Source organism: Babylonia areolata, chromosome 30 (assembly GCF_041734735.1).
Source record: "Babylonia areolata isolate BAREFJ2019XMU chromosome 30, ASM4173473v1, whole genome shotgun sequence".
Taxonomy (NCBI): domain Eukaryota; kingdom Metazoa; phylum Mollusca; class Gastropoda; order Neogastropoda; family Buccinidae; genus Babylonia; species Babylonia areolata.
The window spans coordinates 10,894,254-10,913,537 of NC_134905.1; the positions used below are offsets into that span (position 1 = coordinate 10,894,254).

The following is a 19,284-nucleotide window of genomic DNA, read 5'->3' on the forward strand; positions in this document are numbered from 1 at the left end:
AATACAGGCAATGAAAATTTCTGAATCAGCAATTTGGTTTTGGGAAGTAAGTACATGGCATCCACTTAAAACAGTGATGCAGTATGCCCTAATTTCATCTTCTTTTTTTTTACAACCAGTCAGAATTTGTCCTGATGTCAGAGTTGTTCAGAAGAGTTCATTTTTGGCTGGCTTTCTTCTTGTAAGCTGCTTGGTAGTTTAGGACACACATGGTGCACTAAGCACCAAGTCATACTATCAGTCTGATGTGAAGATCCAATACAAAACAGGCCTGATAATTTGTAAATAGCATCTGCCTCCAGAAACAAACTGTTGTGGCTAAACATTTTGTGAGTACTTTGTAGGTAAGCATATGTATGCTGTCAAAGTAAATTGTTGTATTTATGCAGTGTTGGTAAATGTATAGAGGTTCTGTATCACTCGGGTCAGGTTGGCATTGATGTTGTACAACCTCATGGTGGCCCATAAAGCTGCATGCCATACTCGGTCAAACGCCTTCTTGAAATCCACAAAGACGTGGTAGAGGTCTTGTTGATGTTGGAGATGACCCGAGTGATACAGAACCTCTACGACAAAGCCACCAGCGCAATCTACTTCAACAGTAACATAGGGGACTGGTTCAGAACCACAGTCGGAGTGAGGCAAGGCTGTTTGCTCTCACCAACTCTCTTCAACATCTTCCTGGAAAGAATCATGACTGATGCACTTGAAGACCACAAAGGAACAGTCAACATCGGAGGCAGAGCAGTCACCAACTTACGTTTCGCCGACGATATTGATGGCCTAGCAGGAAAAGAAGAGGAGCTAGCTAGCTTAGTGGACCACCTTGATAAAACCTCTAGAGCCTATGGCATGCAGATCAGTGCAGAGAAGACCAAACTGATGACCAACAACACCAATGGCATCAGCACTGACATAAGAGTGGATGGGCAGAAGCTAGAAACTGTCCACAGCTTTAAATACCTGGGAGCAATTGTGACAGATGAGGGATCCAAACCCGAAGTACTCTCCAGGATTGCACAGGCGACAGCAGCGCTCACAAAACTGAGATACATCTGGAACGACCGGAACATTGCACTCGGCTCAAAGATCAGACTGATGCGTACCCTGGTGACATCAATACTCTTGTATGCATGTGAATCGTGGACCTTAACAGCTGAAATAGAAAAAAGAATACAGTCCACTGAGATGAGATGCTTTGGAAGACTCCTGGGCATCTCCTACAAAGATCATATCACGAACGAAGAAGTTTGAAACAGAATCAGGCAAGTCATTGGGCCCTACGAAGACCTGTTGACCTTGGTCAAGAGACGCAAGCTCAAATGGTATGGCCATGTCATGAGATCATCAGGGCTTGCCAAGACATTCCTGCAGGGCACAGTGCAAGGAGGGAGAAGGAGAGGCAGACAGAGGAAGAGATGGGAGGACAACATCCCAGAATGGACGGGCTTGAGGTTGAGCGATACAATCAGAAGGTCAGAAAACCAAGAGGACTGGAGGATGCTGGTTGCCAGATCACCTGTGGCGCCCCAACGGTCCACAAGACTACGGGATAGGTGAAGGTGAAGGTAAATGTATGTGTGCCAGTGCAACTGAGGGTCTGAATGTCCTTAAAAAATTCAAAATGTTCCTTATAAAATTTCAAAATTGTTCCTAAAAAGAGTTCAGGTGTTGGCATCTGTTAATTGCTAGCATTGTGTCAGAGGTGTTGGCATTTGGTCACTGTGGTATGTCAAAGGACAGCTATAACTATGGTGGTGTTGGCATTGCGTCACTGTGGTATGTCAAAGGACAGCTATAGTGGTGTTGGCATTGGGTCACTGTGGTATGTCAAAGGACAGTTATAGTGGTGTTGGCATTGGGTCACTGTGGTATGTCAAAGGACAGCTATAGTGGTGTTGGCATTGGGTCACTGTGGTATGTCAAAGGACAGCTATAGTGGTGTTGGCATTGCGTCACTGTGGTTTGTCAAAGGACAGCTATGGTGGTGTTGGTATTGGGTCACTGTGGTTATGTCAAAGGACAGCTATAGTGGTGTTGGCATTGGGTCACTGTGGTATGTCAAAGGACAGCTATAGTGGTGTTGGCATTGGGTCACTGTGGTATGTCAAAGGACAGCTATAGTGGTGTTGGCATTGGGTCACTGTGGTTATGTCAAAGGACAGCTATAGTGGTGTTGGCATTGCGTCACTGTGGTATGTCAAAGGACAGCTTTAACTATGGTGGTGTTGGCATTGGGCCATTGTGGTTTGTCAAAGGACAGCTATAACTATGGTGGTGTTGGCATTGGGTCACTGTGGTTTGTCAAAGGACAGCTGTGGTGGTGTTGGCATTGGGCCATTGTGGTTTGTGTAAGGACAGCTATAACTATGGTGGTGTTGGCATTGGGTCATTGTGGTTTGTCAAAGGACAGCTATGGTGGTGTTGGTATTGGATCACTGTGGTTTGTCAAAGGACAGCTGTGGTGGTGTTGGCATTGGTTCATTGTGGTTTGTCAAAGGACAGCTATGGTGGTGTTGGCATTGGGCCATTGTGGTTTGTCAAAGGACAGCTATAACTATGGTGGTGTTGGCATTGGGTCACTGTGGTATGTCAAAGGACAGCTATAACTATGGTGGTGTTGGCATTGGGTCACTGTGGTATGTCAAAGGACAGCTATAACTATGGTGGTGTTGGCATTGGGCCATTGTGGTTTGTCAAAGGACAGCTATAACTATGGTGGTGTTGGCGTTGGATCACTGTGGTATGTCAAAGGACAGCTATAACTATGGTGGTGTTGGCATTGGGTCACTGTGGTATGTCAAAGGACAGCTATAACTATGGTGGTGTTGGCATTGGGCCATTGTGGTTTGTCAAAGGACAGCTATAACTATGGTGGTGTTGGCGTTGGGTCACTGTGGTATGTCAAAGAACAGTTATAGTGGTGTTGGCATTGGGTCACTGTGGTATGTCAAAGGACAGCTATATTGGTGTTGGCATTGGGTCACTGTGGTTATGTCAAAGAACAGTTATAGTGGTGTTGGCATTGGGTCACTGTGGTTTGTCAAAGGACAGCTATAACTATGGTGGTGTTGGCGTTGGGTCATTGTGGTATGTCAAAGAACAGTTATAGTGTTGTTGGCATTGCGTCATTGTGGTTATGTCAAAGGACAGCTATAGTGGTGTTGGCATTGCGTCACTGTGGTATGTCAAAGAACAGTTATAGTGGTGTTGGCATTGGGTCACTGTGGTATGTCAGAGAACAGTTATAGTGGTGTTGGCATTGGGTCACTGTGGTTATGTCAAAGGACAGCTATATTGGTGTTGGCATTGGGTCACTGTGGTTATGTCAAAGAACAGTTATAGTGGTGTTGGCATTGGGCCATTGTGGTTTGTCAAAGGACAGCTATAACTGTGGTGGTGTTGGCATTGCGTCACTGTGGTATGTCAAAGAACAGTTATAGTGGTGTTGGCATTGGGTCACTGTGGTTATGTCAAAGAACAGTTATAGTGGTGTTGGCATTGGGTCACTGTGGTATGTCAAAGAACAGTTATAGTGGTGTTGGCATTGGGTCACTGTGGTATGTCAAAGAACAGTTATAGTGGTGTTGGCATTGGGTCACTGTGGTTATGTCAAAGGACAGTTATAGTGGTGTTGGCATTGGGTCACTGTGGTTATGTCAAAGAACAGTTATAGTGGTGTTGGTATTGGGTCACTGTGGTTATGTCAAAGGACAGTTATAGTGGTGTTGGCATTGGGTCACTGTGGTTATGTCAAAGGACAGTTATAGTGGTGTTGGCATTGGGCCATTGTGGTATGTCAAAGAACAGTTATAGTGGTGTTGGCATTGGGCCATTGTGGTATGTCAAAGAACAGTTATAGTGGTGTTGGCATTGGGTCACTGTGGTTATGTCAAAGAACAGTTATAGTGGTGTTGGCATTGGGTCACTGTGGTTATGTCAAAGAACAGTTATAGTGGTGTTGGCATTGGGTCACTGTGGTTATGTCAAAGAACAGCTATAGTGGTGTTGGCATTGGGTCACTGTGGTATGTCAAAGAACAGTTATAGTGGTGTTGGCATTGGGTCACTGTGGTTATGTCAAAGAACAGTTATAGTGGTGTTGGCATTGGGTCACTGTGGTTATGTCAAAGAACAGCTATAGTGGTGTTGGCATTGGGTCACTGTGGTATGTCAAAGAACAGTTATAGTGGTGTTGGCATTGGGCCATTGTGGTATGTCAAAGAACAGTTATAGTGGTGTTGGCATTGGGTCACTGTGGTATGTGAAAGAACAGTTATAGTGGTGTTGGCATTGGGCCATTGTGGTATGTCAAAGAACAGTTATAGTGGTGTTGGCATTGGGTCACTGTGGTATGTGAAAGAACAGTTATAGTGGTGTTGGCATTGGGTCACTGTGGTATGTCAAAGAACAGCTCTTCATATTATCATGCTTGATGTGGCATCGTTTTTCTTTATGCTTGACAGATGCATGTTTCTTCAGCTTTGCAGTTTTGTAATCTGCCAGTGCTTGGCATATGTCACGTGACTAGCTGAAAAGAAACAAACTTTTTGTTGTCAGGATGTGACAGCACATGAAGTGTCAAAAGTAAAACGTATCTGCTTCATTAAACAGAGCTTGATGACTTGCTGGTTATTGAGGATAAAGAAAACAGCATATTTCCCCTCAAAGAGAATGAGAGAAGTATTAGCAGTGGTTTAAGTGCCTGTACTTACTGTACTGAAGTGGAGTTGGAGGTAGAGGATACTGAACACCTTCTCTTGGGTTTGTTTGGGTTTTTTTCTTCTTCTTCAGTCACTCTTTTTTTTTCCCCCTTGAACTTCAGATGACAGGGGAAATTCCTTTCATGACTTCCACTTTGGCAGAAGGAGACACAGCCTGGAGTTAAGGGCTGCAGAGTTGGAGAAAGTTTTTGTTGTTGTTGTTGTTTAAAGCAGCACTGGGGTTTTTATATCAAGGCCCATCATGTGGACATGGATTTCAGATGTTGGCGGTTTTTAAAAAATAAAACTGATTTCGTTTTTAAGGGACAGATTCTTGGGTATCCGGATGTGGGGTTGCAGAAGACAGGAACTGATGTAGAATGCTACGAACCTGTATTGCTCCTCTGTCAGACAAATTGTGCTGATGGTTGCCTTTTGGGATGTTACAGAACACAGCATCACCAGTAAAACGTTTTTTCATTGGTAGATCTGTTGTGATAATATGGAGACATTGTGCCTGTTCCAAATGAAGGGGGTTTGATTACATTTTGATTATTTGGATACATTTTATTGTATACCTTTTTAAAAAATCTGTCAGAATACAATATTTCCATTGTTGAGATGGTGTCATGTCAAACAAAATACACACAACTTGCACAGTTAATAGGGAACGAGTATGGGGGAGGGCAATACTCTGTGTGAATGAAAGCTTTCATTTGTTTACTTGGTGTGCTGTTACAAGTATAGCAGATGATTAGAATGGTGTTGTGGAGAAGTGATCCTTGGCGCTGGAGTCATCAGGCCTAAGTGTCCACTTGGCATCCTGTGCTGGTTGGGAACCCAACCTCCAGCAGTGCTGCCACAGTACTCCCAGTGAACTGAACTCTGTGACAAGCTGTTGAATATGATGATGTGGAACATGTTTTCTGCTGCTTTGCACTGCCACAGCTGACGTCATTGATGGCAGAAATGTAGAAGTCAAAAGCAAACAGAGAAACAAACAAAACTAAATCCTTACTGGGATTTGGTAATGAAGAAGTATGCTCAGTTTGATGAGTTGTCTCACTGAGTGGTACTTAAACATCCATAGCTTAGCAAACAAGTAGAGAGAATTACATCTTACAGAATATAGTGTTTTCATGGTCATGGCCTTTATTTTCCTTTTTTTTTAATATTTTTTTTTAGTACTCTCAGAACTAGAGAATAATGTTAGCAAGCAGTATCATGTTTGTTTATGAAATTGTTCCATTGTTTTGGACTAAGTTTTAATTTATGACCTGAAGTGAAAGCAAACAATTGTTTATATAATCAGTCCAGACAAGATGGGTTGCTCTTGTCAGAGGCCCCAGTAACTGTATGACAACATGCAAGAAGAAGGTGCAGCCTGCCGATTTGATGTTGACATTTTTCTTTTTGTCTTAATGAACAAAGATTTGTCAAAAGCCTCCATGTTTTACAGTTTGTAATATCTGTCAAATTGTCAGTCCTGATAAAAAAATTGTTTTGCATACAGTGAAGTTGCTACTGTTCACCAAGTAGTAACTGTTCCTCAAGGAGTTTTAAGTGGTCCTCAAGGACAGGATGTTTGAGGATCAAATGTGTGTGTATTCAGTACGAGGAACTGTTTGACACAACAAACCAGACAGCTGGCTTACTTCCACTCTTTCATTTGGAATGCCTAAAATTGGCCTGATACTGGTGGACATCTTAGGCCACACAGGCTTGTGTCATTGGTTACTCATAAATCAGAAAGTTGATTTCAGCTCTTGTTGAAAGGTGTGGATGCTGTTGTAGTTTCATAGGTAATGTAAAAATGAAAGGAAAGAAGAAGAAAGAGGAAAAGCAAGAAAGAAAAAGGAAGGGTATTAGGAAAGTGGTCTCTATTGAAAAGTACAAGAGTAAGAAAATAACCAAAAAAACCCAACACATTACACAAGCACAGACGCACGCACGCACACGGACGCACACACACACACACACACACACACACACACAGACACACTCTTTCCATGACTTGATGGCTGAATGGTTTTATTTTACAGATAATTTTGGACAAAATTAAAATTCCCTCTGGTCGAAACAATAACTATGTTCAGAAGATGGAATTTTCTCATTCCTAATCCAAAAACAAGTAATTTTCCTAACAGATAAAAGGGAAAATGGACTAAAGTCATCCATGCAATGATGTAGAACAATAAACCCATAACTGATTTCAAAATCTGGACATATCACTAGCAATTAGACTCCAGGGACTGATTAAAAAAACACAAAAAACAACAACAAACACACACACACACACACACACACACACACACACACACACACACACACACACACACAAAACTGTTGTAAATGGAAACCAAGCTGGTTTTTTTTTTAATAAGGACGGATGTCAGATAGTTTCTCAAGTAAAAGAGGTCTCTCGAGAGATGCCATGGTCTTTCAGTACTTAATAGCATCCCCACGGTCTAGAAATTCTGTTCTAGAAATTACCTTTCGTCTATTGCTCTATTTCTGCCTTTTTTCTTCCTTGACTGTTGTCACCTTTTTCTGCCTTCCCCGTCCATTCTCCTTTCTTTTTTCAAGCAAGCCTTGAGTCTCTTTCCCCCTCCCCTCTCTCCCCCCCCCCTCCCCCGCTATCTATGATGTACTGCCTGTGCTGTTTTGCTCTAGCGACTTGGTAGTGAGATGTAAAAAATGGGAAGGACCATCATGTGGACACTATTTTTGTACTGAATTCTGCCAGTATAGCAATTTTGTACTGAATTCTGTACCGGATGGGTAACCATTGAATTCCATGTAAAAGCGGGGTAAAGTGATCCTTTTTTGACTTATCTGAAAATGATCTTTGCAGCATTGTTCAAAATCATCTGACAGCGTGACAACAAATCAGAAGGCAAACCAGCAAGTAGTGAATTGCAGTAGTCAATGTGACTTAGGATCAAGGAACTGACAAGCTGAGTGGTTGCTTTAATACTTAGATATGGTTGAATGGTATAGATTTTCCTCAGTTGGGAGTTTGCAGTTTTACATAAATTACTGACATGGTCATGCATGGACAGAGCTGAATCAAAAATGCACCCAGGTTTCTGACAGAATTTTGAAAGCTGATATATATCAGCATTGCAGACAGTCATGGTATGGTCTGAAATGTGATTAAGTGAGGACTTAGAACCTGTAAGTATGGGGCGCTTCTGTCTTGATGTATTAAGTTTAAGCTTGTTTGTCAGCGTCCACACCTTTACAGCAACAGTGGACATTTAATGACACCCATTCTGAGAGAAAACCCTGCATTGTATAAATTGAGTCTTACTCCCAAGTTTACAGATGTTCTTTGATAAAGTCTAACAGCAAATCTTGTTTACTAATCTGCTTGAAAGTCATTTTTGCCACAGCCAGTCCTACAATATTGACATTTCAACCTTGTGCACAGGAAATGTTACCAGGGACCACTAGGTATAATGTGCACACATGTTCGCTCACATACAAAAAGAAAAGAGAATTTAACCAGGTTTTCCTATTTTGAACAAAAAGTTCTGAAAGCTGTATCAGGGTTGGTAGGTCTTAATAACAAAAACATAGACATTACATAGTCTTCACAAAATATGACCACATCTGTGTCTAAAACTGGTATTTTTATTATGATGTTTATTGGTTTATGTAGTTGTTTTCAGGTAATTGATTTGTGATGTTAACCTGAGAGAAAAGCTTTAGAACTGTATGGTGCTGTGTGTGTGTACTGGTGTACATGTTTGTCCCTGATGGCTACACATGTCTGTTGGTGCTTACTTGTGCATGACATGTAGCTGCCGGTGTTTGTCAGTCTGCAGACTGTCAGTGTCAGCTTTTCATGGCCCATTGTTGGCAATCAGTCTTTTGTCGCTCCTCCAACTTCAGTCATTTCTGTCTTGAGCTCTGGATCAGTTTTTTTGTTTGTGTGGGTTTTTTTCTGTAGAATAAACCTTAACACTTTTTGGATGACTGATTGTTTTTGTCTTGCCCTTTTTAACCAGTAACTTGTCAATCAGGAACTTGCATGCCACATGGACTTTTTCCCCGCCCATAATGTTTTATTATCATTGAACCCTTTTTGTGAACATTTTTATTATTATATTTAACCATCCCTTTTTTAGGAGATGGGGGAGGGGATAGCCCTGCATGTTCTTTTTTGGGTTTTGTCAAAATAAACAATATTAAAAATGAAGGAGCAGCATATGCTTGTACAGTGTGTAGTGTAGTGTATGTTTTTGCCTATAATGATCATTCTTGCATAAGCATGCAGAGGATGTACTAATGTCACCATGTGCTCTTGGTGCATTAAAGACCAAAGATATACCACCAGTCTATGAAGCTTGGCTGGGTTATACAAATGATCATGGCAACACTTTAATTTTCAAAAGTCAGTGTATTCTATACACTCTTGATAATTAATGCTATGCACAGTTAGTGCTCCTCAGATCGCTTACACAACTCAGCCGAGATGGTTTCTGGTTTCCAAAGTCTGCTTATTCTGTAGACAGATATTTTCTGCCAGCCACTGGATCACTGTAGAGACCCTAGCACTGATGTTCTGGTTGAAACACACACGGATCCCAAGTGCAGAATAAGGTACCACTGTTTGCAGTTATAGCCATGAGAGGATTTTTTTGTTTTTTTGTTTTTGTGTCCCTTTATGATAGATAAATTCAGTAGTCTGTTCTCCCAATACTCTAGTTTACCATTTGGACAAATCAAATGTGTGTTGTGAAGCTTGTGGTGTGGTGTAAACACTGTGCCCTCAGCACCACAAAATGTGCCCTCTCTGGGCTGTTTTAGTTCAGTTGATCAAAACTTAGTTTTGCCAACAGCCTTCAGAAGACTCCGTCTGTCCAGGAACAATTTCAGTTGATCCTAAATAGCAAATAATCTTACTGTTGTTTTCTTGGTTCCTCAAAGAGGAGCATGACAGATGGAGAAGACTGATTTAGCAACATTGTCCCAAGCTTGAAAGGTGTGTCAGTATTGAAACAGTTAAAATTACTGAGTGTTATTACAAGAGATTTCAGATAGTGTGAGTTTAGAAACTTCTGCATTGAAACTATGCAGAAGACACTGAGTGAGGATTAGAAAATCTTGCTAAAAAAACCCAATAGCTTTAGATATGAAATTTGGTTGAGTGACATCAGATGCGGTGTAGCATTGGGGATAAGACTACTTGTTTCTGAACAGAACATCCTTGGTTCGATCCCACTTGTATGCTTGTTTTTGTTGTTGTTGTTTGTTTGTTTTTGTTGTTGTTTTTTTGTTTGTTTGTTTTTTACAAAGCTTATTGATAATTAATACAGGACTCATTGTAATGATTTTTTTTTTTTTAATCTCTCTTTTTTTTTCCCTCATGATTTTTGTCGGCTGTGTTTGACACAATAGACCACAGTATTCTCCTTTCCAGACTTGAACATGGTTTGTTTTGGTTTTTTGTTTATTTTTTTTTTTTAATTTTTGATTTATTCATTCAACAGTTCTGAATTGGTTTTCTTCATACCTGTCCAACCGCATCCAGATTTTCTCTGTTGACAACTTCAAATCTGATCCAACCCTGATCTCCTATGGTGTGCCACAAGGCTGTGTCCTTGACCCCATTCTGTTTGTTCTGTCCACTGCTCCTCTTTCTGATGTCATTTCTGGTCATTCAGTTCTTCACCACTCATTGGCTGATGATACTCGGCTACAAAAGTCTGCAGAACCAAACCAAGTACACAGTCTGATTCCGTCAATGCAGGATTGCATTCTCAATGTTAAATCCTGGATGGCATTCAACAAACTAAAGTTAAATGATGACAAAACTGAAGAGATTATTATTTCATCTGTAAGAATGTCCACATCTTCTTTTCGTGCCTGTATTGTGGTTGGTGATGCCACAATTCAGTTTTCTTCTACTTCTTCTTTGTTCGTGTGCTGCAACCCCCACGTTCACTCATATATTACACGAGTGGGATTTTATGTGTATGACCATTTTTTTACCCTGCCATGTAGGCAGCCATACTCCGTTTTCAGGGGTGTGCATGCTCGGTATGTTTTTGTTTCCATAACCCACCAAACGCTGACATGGATTACAGGATCTTTAACATGCATATTTGATCTTCTGCTTGCGTATACACACGAAGGGGGTTCAGGCACTAGCAGGTCTGCACATGTGTTGACCTGGGAGACTGGAAAAATCTCCACACTTTACTCACCGGGCGCTCTTACCGAGATTCGAACTTGAGACCCTCAGATTGAAAGTCCAGCGCTTTAACTACTGGGCTGTTGCACCCGTTTGTTGGGTTTTCTAAATCAGCAAGGAACCGTGGAGTCATTCTTGACTCAAACCTCAGTATGCACGCTCAGGTAGTAAATCTGATACACCTGGAAAATTGCGAACTTTGTCTCATCAACTCTATCCGCCAATACCATTCTGTTGAAACTACTATAACTCTTGTTTCTGCTTTTGTGCTGTTACGAATCGACAACTGTAATTCTCTTCTCATAGAGTCCCAGGCACTGATTACATTTTTTCTCCCCACCTCCACACTCTACATTGGCTCCTCATTAAAGTGAGAATTAAATAAAAAGTTGTGTGTCTCTGCTATTCTGCTTTCCACTCCGCAGGAATTATATATCTTTCTTACCTTATCAGTGTTTACACTCCCTCAGGAAATCTCCGCTCTTCCTCTGACTGTTTTGAAACTTTCTCGTGTCAATACAAGAGCCTATAGTAAACTTTCTTTCTTTTTTGCTGTTCCTCATATCTGGAACAACCTTCCTCATCATATCTGTGCATCAGATTCTATCTCTGCTGTTCCCTCATCACTAAAACTCGTCTTTTTAAAACCTATCTGTAAGCACTCTCAGGTTCCTGTTTCTCCAATACCATCCATGTCTGCTCACTTTGGATGCATGAAGAGTGGGAGGGGGCAAGTAGGGGTGAAGGAGGGGTTTTGAGAAATAGTAGTCATGAATGATTTATATAATTTGTAATATTTTATTTAATGTAAAGTGCCCTGAGCTCTTAGAGAGAAAGGGTGAGATGTAAATGTACATTATTATTATTATTGGATACAGCACATGTCACAAGTGAGTCTTGAAGGCCTTGCCTCTCTTGTAGTCAGTAATCTGCATGCCAAGTTTTCACACACAGTGCTACTTGTCAAAAATATTTGTACTCTTATTTCCTTGTGACCATAACCTCTTTTTTTGAAGTTCACCCAAAATGAAATACTTATTCTTTCGTAATTGTATTAGTATACATCTTGATGGTTGTGAAAAGGAAATCAGAATGGTTTTCTTGATTGAGCAGGTTTAGGGGAAAGCATGCGCTTGCGGCATTAATCCTTGATGTAACTGACACCAGGCTTGCTTACACGTTGTTGGAATGAGTTGTTGAAGTCTTCAGCATGCTTAGTGTGACAAATTGTTCTGCAGCACCACCACTCCTTGTAGAGCGTTTGTGCTTTTGGTGAGGATGGATAGTGTGTGGCTTCTTTCTGGACGCCATTGTTTTTGGATCTTTTCCTTGCTTTTCCAGTGTGGTGGGATGCTGCCTAACTTGTGGTTTGACTTGGGCTTTGGTGGTTTTGATTCCTCACTTCTCTCCTTGCTCTAACTCCTTTTGTGGTGGACCTGCCATGGTCTGGGTACAGCGGACCGGTTTCTTTTTCTTTTGTTTCCTGTGATCATGGTGTGGTGTTCTTTTTTTGCTTGACTTTTGTGATTTCTCTTCCTTCCCTCCCTCCCCTGGCTTTGAGTCATGTCCCTCTTGTCGCACTGGCCAGTCTTTCTGTCTATCCATCTGCCAAACTGTTCTCATGTCCCATCACCCCCCTGCAGTACCGACAGGCAGTCAGCCAGCAACAACCTTCCATGCGTCATCAGAGATCCTTTTCGGCCTTTGGCTTTGGTGCGGGGGGCGGCACGGGCACCCTCACCTCCTTGTCCTCGCAGTCCCGGCGGGGGTCACAGATCAACGTCAATGTCACGCCTTCCCAGACTTCAGAGAGCGCTGGGGACACACCTGAGATCAGGAAATACAAGAAGCGCTTTGGATCGGACATTTTGTGTGCGGCCTTGTGGGGTAGGTGGTTCTTTTGGTTTGGGGCTTTTAATGTTTGTTGATGATCGTTTAACTTGGAGTGTTTTCTGAGGTTAGGTTGTAAGGTAATTTTGGTGTTTTTCCATGCCAAACATGTTCATGTAATCTGACAATCAGTATCGGTATCAGTAGCTCAAGGAGGCATCACTGCATTCGGAAAAATCCATATATGCTACACCACATCTGCCAAGCAGATGCCTGACCAGCAACATAACCCAACGTGCTTAGTCAGGCCTTTAGAAAAAAAAAGAAGAAGAAAAGAATAATAATAAAAAAAATAATAATAAAAACTAAAAAAAAGACAATGATCGTGATAAATAAGCAAATAAATGTAAAACATGCAGACACACACATATGCAACAAACATTCTGTCTCAGATATGAAAGCACAAACAAATGCACATAAACGTACACAAGCCCCAACACACACACACACACAAACACACACACACACATACACACACACACACACACACATACATACACACACACACACACACACACACACACACACACACACACACACACACACACCATCTCCCAAATTACCCTGTACTACCCACCGCCTTCCTTCTCCTCCACACACTCATCTGACAATATATCATGTAGTTTCTTTTGCCAATTAAAAATAATGGTCGGGATGATTAGAAATATGAATAATGATATTTATTAGCAGTTTTATGTCATCTGTTGGTCTTTTTTGTTTTCTTTACTTCACTACTCGTCTTTCAGATTTGATACAGATACCAGCCTTTGAATGATCATAACTTCTCCTTTCCTGAAAGTAGATGGAACTATGCATTTAGGAAATGTTACAAAAAATATATTTTGGCAAGAAATTTGCATTGGCAAAGATCACTCTCACATTCTCTCTCTCTCTCTCTCTCTCTCTCTCTCTCTCTCTCTCTCTCTCTCTCTCTCTCTCCTACATTTTAAAGAATTGTTAGAAAAAAGTGAAGATCATATTAGTAATCTATCACAGGGGTTTGATGAAAATAATGAGAGCAACATTGATGAAGAGCATTTCATAGATAATGATGATAACGATAGTTTGAATCGTTGTATTTCAGTAGAGGAAATTTTGTTTGCTTTGAGAAAATTGAAGAAGCGGAAAGCTGCAGGACCAGATGGAATTATATGTGAATTGTTAAAGAATGCATGCAAATCTAATTTAGTTATAGACTTCCTGGTTAAGTTTTTCAATTATTTATTTGATAGAGGTATCTATCCTGAAAGTTGGACTGAGTCAATTGTTCTTCCATTGTACAAAAAAGGTGATGCTAAGAATACCAATAATTATAGAGGAATTTCCCTGTGTAACGTATGTAGCAAATTATATAGCGCTGTAATAAATAGGAGACTCCAGGAATGGATGGAGGAACACAATATTACAGGAGAATTTCAAGCCGGATTTAAGCGGAATTACACTACTGTGGACCATATGTTTACGTTAATGGCTTTCATACAGAAACAATTTTGTTTAAATCGCAAATTATATGTTGCTTTCATTGATTTTGAGAAAGCCTTTGATTCTGTCAATAGAAGTATACTTTGGCCTATTTTATTGAAAAATGGAATACGTGGAAAAATTTATAAATGTATTATGAGTATGTATGATTCTGTAAAGGCAAGGGTGCGATGTGGTGCTGCTTTATCAGAATACATCAATTGTACATCTGGGGTTAAACAGGGTGATATTTGTAGTCCAGTTTTGTTTTCTTTATTTGTTAATGAATTGACAGAGGAAGTAATTAAAAATGGAAGACACGGTGCAACATTCATAGGCGATGTTTTGGAAATTTTCATTCTTCTTTTAGCTGATGATGTAGTATTAATATCAGAAACAGTAATAGGGTTACAAAGTCAGTTGAATAGTCTACAACGAGCCGCTGCTGCTTTGCAACTAAAAGTGAATATGGGTAAAAGTAATATAATTGTATTTAGAAAGGGAGGTTATTTGTCTGTAAGAGAAAGATGGACCTATAATGGAACCATAATGCCCATTGTGAATGTATACAAATATTTAGGTATTTATTTTTCTACACGTTTGAGTTTTACATTTGCATGTAAAAACCTTGCAAGTAGAGCAAAAAATGCATTGTTATATGTCATGAAGAAATTGTCATTAGTACAAAATGAATCTCTGAAATTATTCCTAAAAATATTTGATTCTCAGATCCAGCCTATGATACAGTACGGGGCAGAATTATGGGGTCTTGACTCTGCTGCTATACACTGTGAAAAAATTCATCTATATGCTTTGAAAAAATTTTTAGGGGTCTCCCTTCAGACACCAAATGATCTCGTCTATGGTGAGACTGACAGATACCCAGTATCGTTGCTCTCTACTGTTAAATGTATTAAGTACTGGCTTAAGTTAACACAAATGGATGAACACAGATTGCCATATAAAGCATACAAAATGTTGTTAGACTTAGATAATAAGGGTAGAAGAAATTGGGTTTCAAATGTTAGAAAGAAATTATATGAGTACGGTTTTGGTTTTGTATGGCTAAATCAAGGTGTTGAAGATATAAATGTTTTTATTCGTGTGTTCCGCGAAAGATTGGTTGATTGCAGATGGCAAAGTTGGAATTCTCATATCCAGGACAGTGACAGATTTAAGCTATACAGAATGATCAATAATTTGCATAATGTTCCAATTTATATGCGTATGCATATTGCTAGAGGTTTGAAGTATTTAATGACGAAATTTAGGTTCGGTGTCTCTGATATTTTTACTCATCAGTATCGTTATAGGCAGTCAAACATTTGTAATTTGTTATGCCCATTATGCAAAGAATCAACTGAAGATGAGGTCCATTTTGTGCTTAGTTGTCCAGCATTGAGAAATATTAGAGAACGATTAATTCCACTCAAATTTTATAGACAGCCTTGTTTATTTAAACTAATTTTGTTATTGTCGTCTACGAACGAAACTATTGTACAACATTTTGCTTTATATTTGCATAGAGCTTTTAAACAACGCAATGCTTATGTAACATAATTTTTCTTTGTAGTAATATGCGACTTAATGTCAATTCCATGTGTACCCCCTTCTAAGGGGCTATGGCCTATACGAATAAAACATCTACATCTACATCTACATCTCTCTCTCTCCCTCTCTCTCTCTTGTATATTCAATAGGGTATGTAACGGTAATCTTGATGGGAATTTTACTTGCATATCTGAATCAGGGAGCAGTGTAAATGATTTTTTTTTATGTCTAGAGCAATGGGGTTTTTTTTTTGTTTGGGTGGGTGGGGGGGGTCTTCATGTTCATTACTAATATCAGAGAGGCTGGAATCTGATCATTTTCCCATTGAACTGCATTTAGGATTTACTGAACTTAATGTGATGCTGTCAAATGTGCAAAAGAAGAATGAGTATGTAGACACATTTGTGTGGAACCCAGGTCAGTGAAATGCATTCTGATGAAGTCATATCATCTCTTGATAAAGCTATTGCTGGTAGTTTAATTGATAATTACTGCAGTGAAGCTTTTAACACATTTGTTAATTGTATTAAAAATAAAACCATTGCTAATTGTATGAAAAGGTAATTTGATTTGAATAAGTCTAATGAACATTGTGACTGGTATGACATTGAATGCATCGAAGATTAAGAAAGAAAAATGCAGATGTTACTTTTTATATATATATATATATATATATATATACTTTTTTCTTCTTCTTTTGTTCAGACAAGGGACAGTGTTGATGGTCATGCTTACTGTGTAGTGAGAAGGGAGTATTAAAGACTCTTAGATAGTAAACAACTATTCACTATTGGGACAACTTGTAGCATCAATAAACAATCAAAAGCTTTTTCTTTAATGTTCAAAGAATTTATTTTAAGAGAAAGCACACACTTAGTAGTTTCACAGTTGATCACTGGTATGTACATTTTAAACGGCTGCTTGAAGCAGATACAGTTGTGGCTGAAGTCTGTTTTGTGAATAGTGATGATGATTATATGAATGATGAATTCAACAATGTTAGTTCTGTGAATACACAGTATCAAGATAAGAAGTATTGTTAACAACAAGAAAATTAAAGAACAAAGCAGCTGGTCCAGATGGAATTATTGGAAAGATGTTGAAATGTGTTGGTGATAAAGTTTATTTAAGAAAGGCAATGTAAATGATCCTAACAATTAAAGAGGGATATCACTATGTGACACAAACAGTGAACTTAACATTTCAATTTCAAATTTTAGAATGCTGGAACGGGTAGAGTTACAGTCTTAAGGGTGAATATCGAACAGGTTTTGAATTAAAAGATACTACTGACCATATGTTTACACTGTTAGCTCCAATACAAAAACAGTTTTGCTTTAACTGTAAACTCTTTGTTGCTTTCATTGATTTTGAGAAAACCTTTCATTCATCTAAAAGAAATTTAGTGAGGCCTGTACTTATTAGATATGGTATTAGAGGCAAACTTTTTAGATGTATTCATAGTATGTACATGAAGGTCGGGGCCAAAGTTCATTCCTCTGCAACACTGACATTACATTATTTACACTTGTGGAGTAAAACAAGGTGATGTCACTCGTCTAGTGCTCTTTTCTTTGTGGTTAAATGAATTAACCAAGGAAGTGATTAGAAACAGTGCAATGTTTACATATGAATATTTTGAAATGTTTATATTACTTCCAGCAGTTGATGTTGCTTTACTATCTGAAACAGTTGGATTGCAAACACAACTAAACAGTCTGCACTGTGCAGCTTCAGCTCTTTATCCTAAAGTAAACATGAATAGAAGCATTATGATTGTTTTTAGAAAAGGTGGATACCAAGCAGCCAGAGAACACTGGGCTTATGGTGGAAATATTATACCTGTTTTTAATGTGTATAAGTACATGGGCTTTTATTTCTCTGCAAGGTTGAGTTTTGGTGCAGCATGTCAGAATCTTGCCAGCAGAGCAGAAAATGCTGTGTTTTGTATATTGTTCAGGTTAAATTGTACTCATCTTGTTTTGCAGTTGAGAATGTTTGACACACAGATATATCCATTATCGAGCTGATGTATGGGGTCTAGGCAGTGCTGATCACATTATGAAAAGATGTAATTTTTTTTGCACTAAAAAAAAATTAAAAAATAAAAAAATCTAGGCGTCAAAATGCAAATGCCAAGTAATATTATATGTGGAGAGACAAATAGGTGCCCAATATACATGAATTCAGTTGTGAAATCTGTTTGATACTGGCCAAATCAAGTTTACTATGGAAAGCATACAAAATGTTGTTTGATTTGGATGCACATTATAAAAGAAATTGGGCTTCAGATGTTCATAGTAAATTGTATATCTTTGGTTTTAGTAATGTTTGGATAAATCAAGGTGTTGATGATATTACCAACTTTTGATGTTCCTTTAATTAAAGAAAGACGTGTAGATTTCAAGAAGGAGATTTTCTTTTCACAAATAGTGACAGATTTTTTATATATATAGAACATTTGTACCATACCTGATAATAGAATGTATTCAATGTTGACTCTGGATAGGCACCTGAAAATTATTACAGCAAGGTTCAGAATGGAAGTCTCAAAATTACTGCACAAAAATTACTGCGCACTATTATCATTACAGATAGCAGACTGAAAAGGATTTAACTTGTCTGTTGTGTAATAATATAAAAGAAGATGAAGTACCTTTTGTGTTCAGCTGTCCTGCCTTAAATGATTAAAAAGCTCAGTATATACTGTTAAAATTATTTGTATTTGTATTTCATCTCAACAGATTTCTCCATGTGAAATTTGGGCTGCTGCCTCTCACCAAAGAGAGTGTGTCACTACACTACAGCGCCACCCATTTTAAAAAATTTTTCCTGCATGCAGTTTTATTTGTTTTTTCCTATCAAAGTGGATTTTTCTACAGAATTTTGCCAGGAACAACCCTTTTGTTGCCATGGGTTCTTTTACCTGCGCTAAGTGCATGCTGCACATGGGACCTCGGTTTATCGTCTCATCCGAATGACTAGCATCCAGACCACCACTCAAGGTCTAGTGGAGGGGGAGAAAATATCGGCAGCTAAGCCGTGATTCGAACCAGCGCGCTCAGATTCTCTCTTTTCCTAGGCGGACGCATTACCTCTAGGCCATCACTCCACTATTATTATAAATATTCAAGTCCTATTTGATTTAGTCTACTCTAGCATCAGGCAAGCAGACAAGCAGGTCAAGAGGAGCATGCTCAAGGCAAAGGAAGACTGGATTACCGATCAGTGCAACAACATTGAACGGAACCTCAAAGAAAACAACGCCAAGAAGGCCTACCAAATAGTGAAGGACCTCACCAGCAGCAAGCAAGGACGGCCCAGCACCATTCTCGACAAAAACGGGAAGTGTCTGACCGAGTCCAAAGACATCTTGAACAGGTGGACAGAGTACACCGCAGATCTATACTCACACCGTGCAACAGGAGACACAGAGAAGCTCAACACCCCTCCGGCAACAGACACAGACAGCTTCCCC

General features: G+C 39.5%; 1 protein-coding gene across 4 annotated transcripts in view; it reads left to right on the forward strand.

Moving 5' to 3' along the window:
• The window catches only part of LOC143275197 (mitogen-activated protein kinase kinase kinase kinase 4-like), a 331,965-nt gene that overhangs the window by 242,075 nt on the left and 70,606 nt on the right, over positions 1-19,284 (forward strand). For 3 of the 4 annotated variants that reach the window (XM_076579163.1, XM_076579166.1, XM_076579164.1), the window contains exon 22: positions 12,548-12,791. In XM_076579163.1, coding sequence (XP_076435278.1) covers positions 12,548-12,791 — 244 coding nt within the window. The remainder of the gene's footprint in view (positions 1-12,547; positions 12,792-19,284) is intronic. The other variant, XM_076579165.1, reaches the window with a different exon arrangement.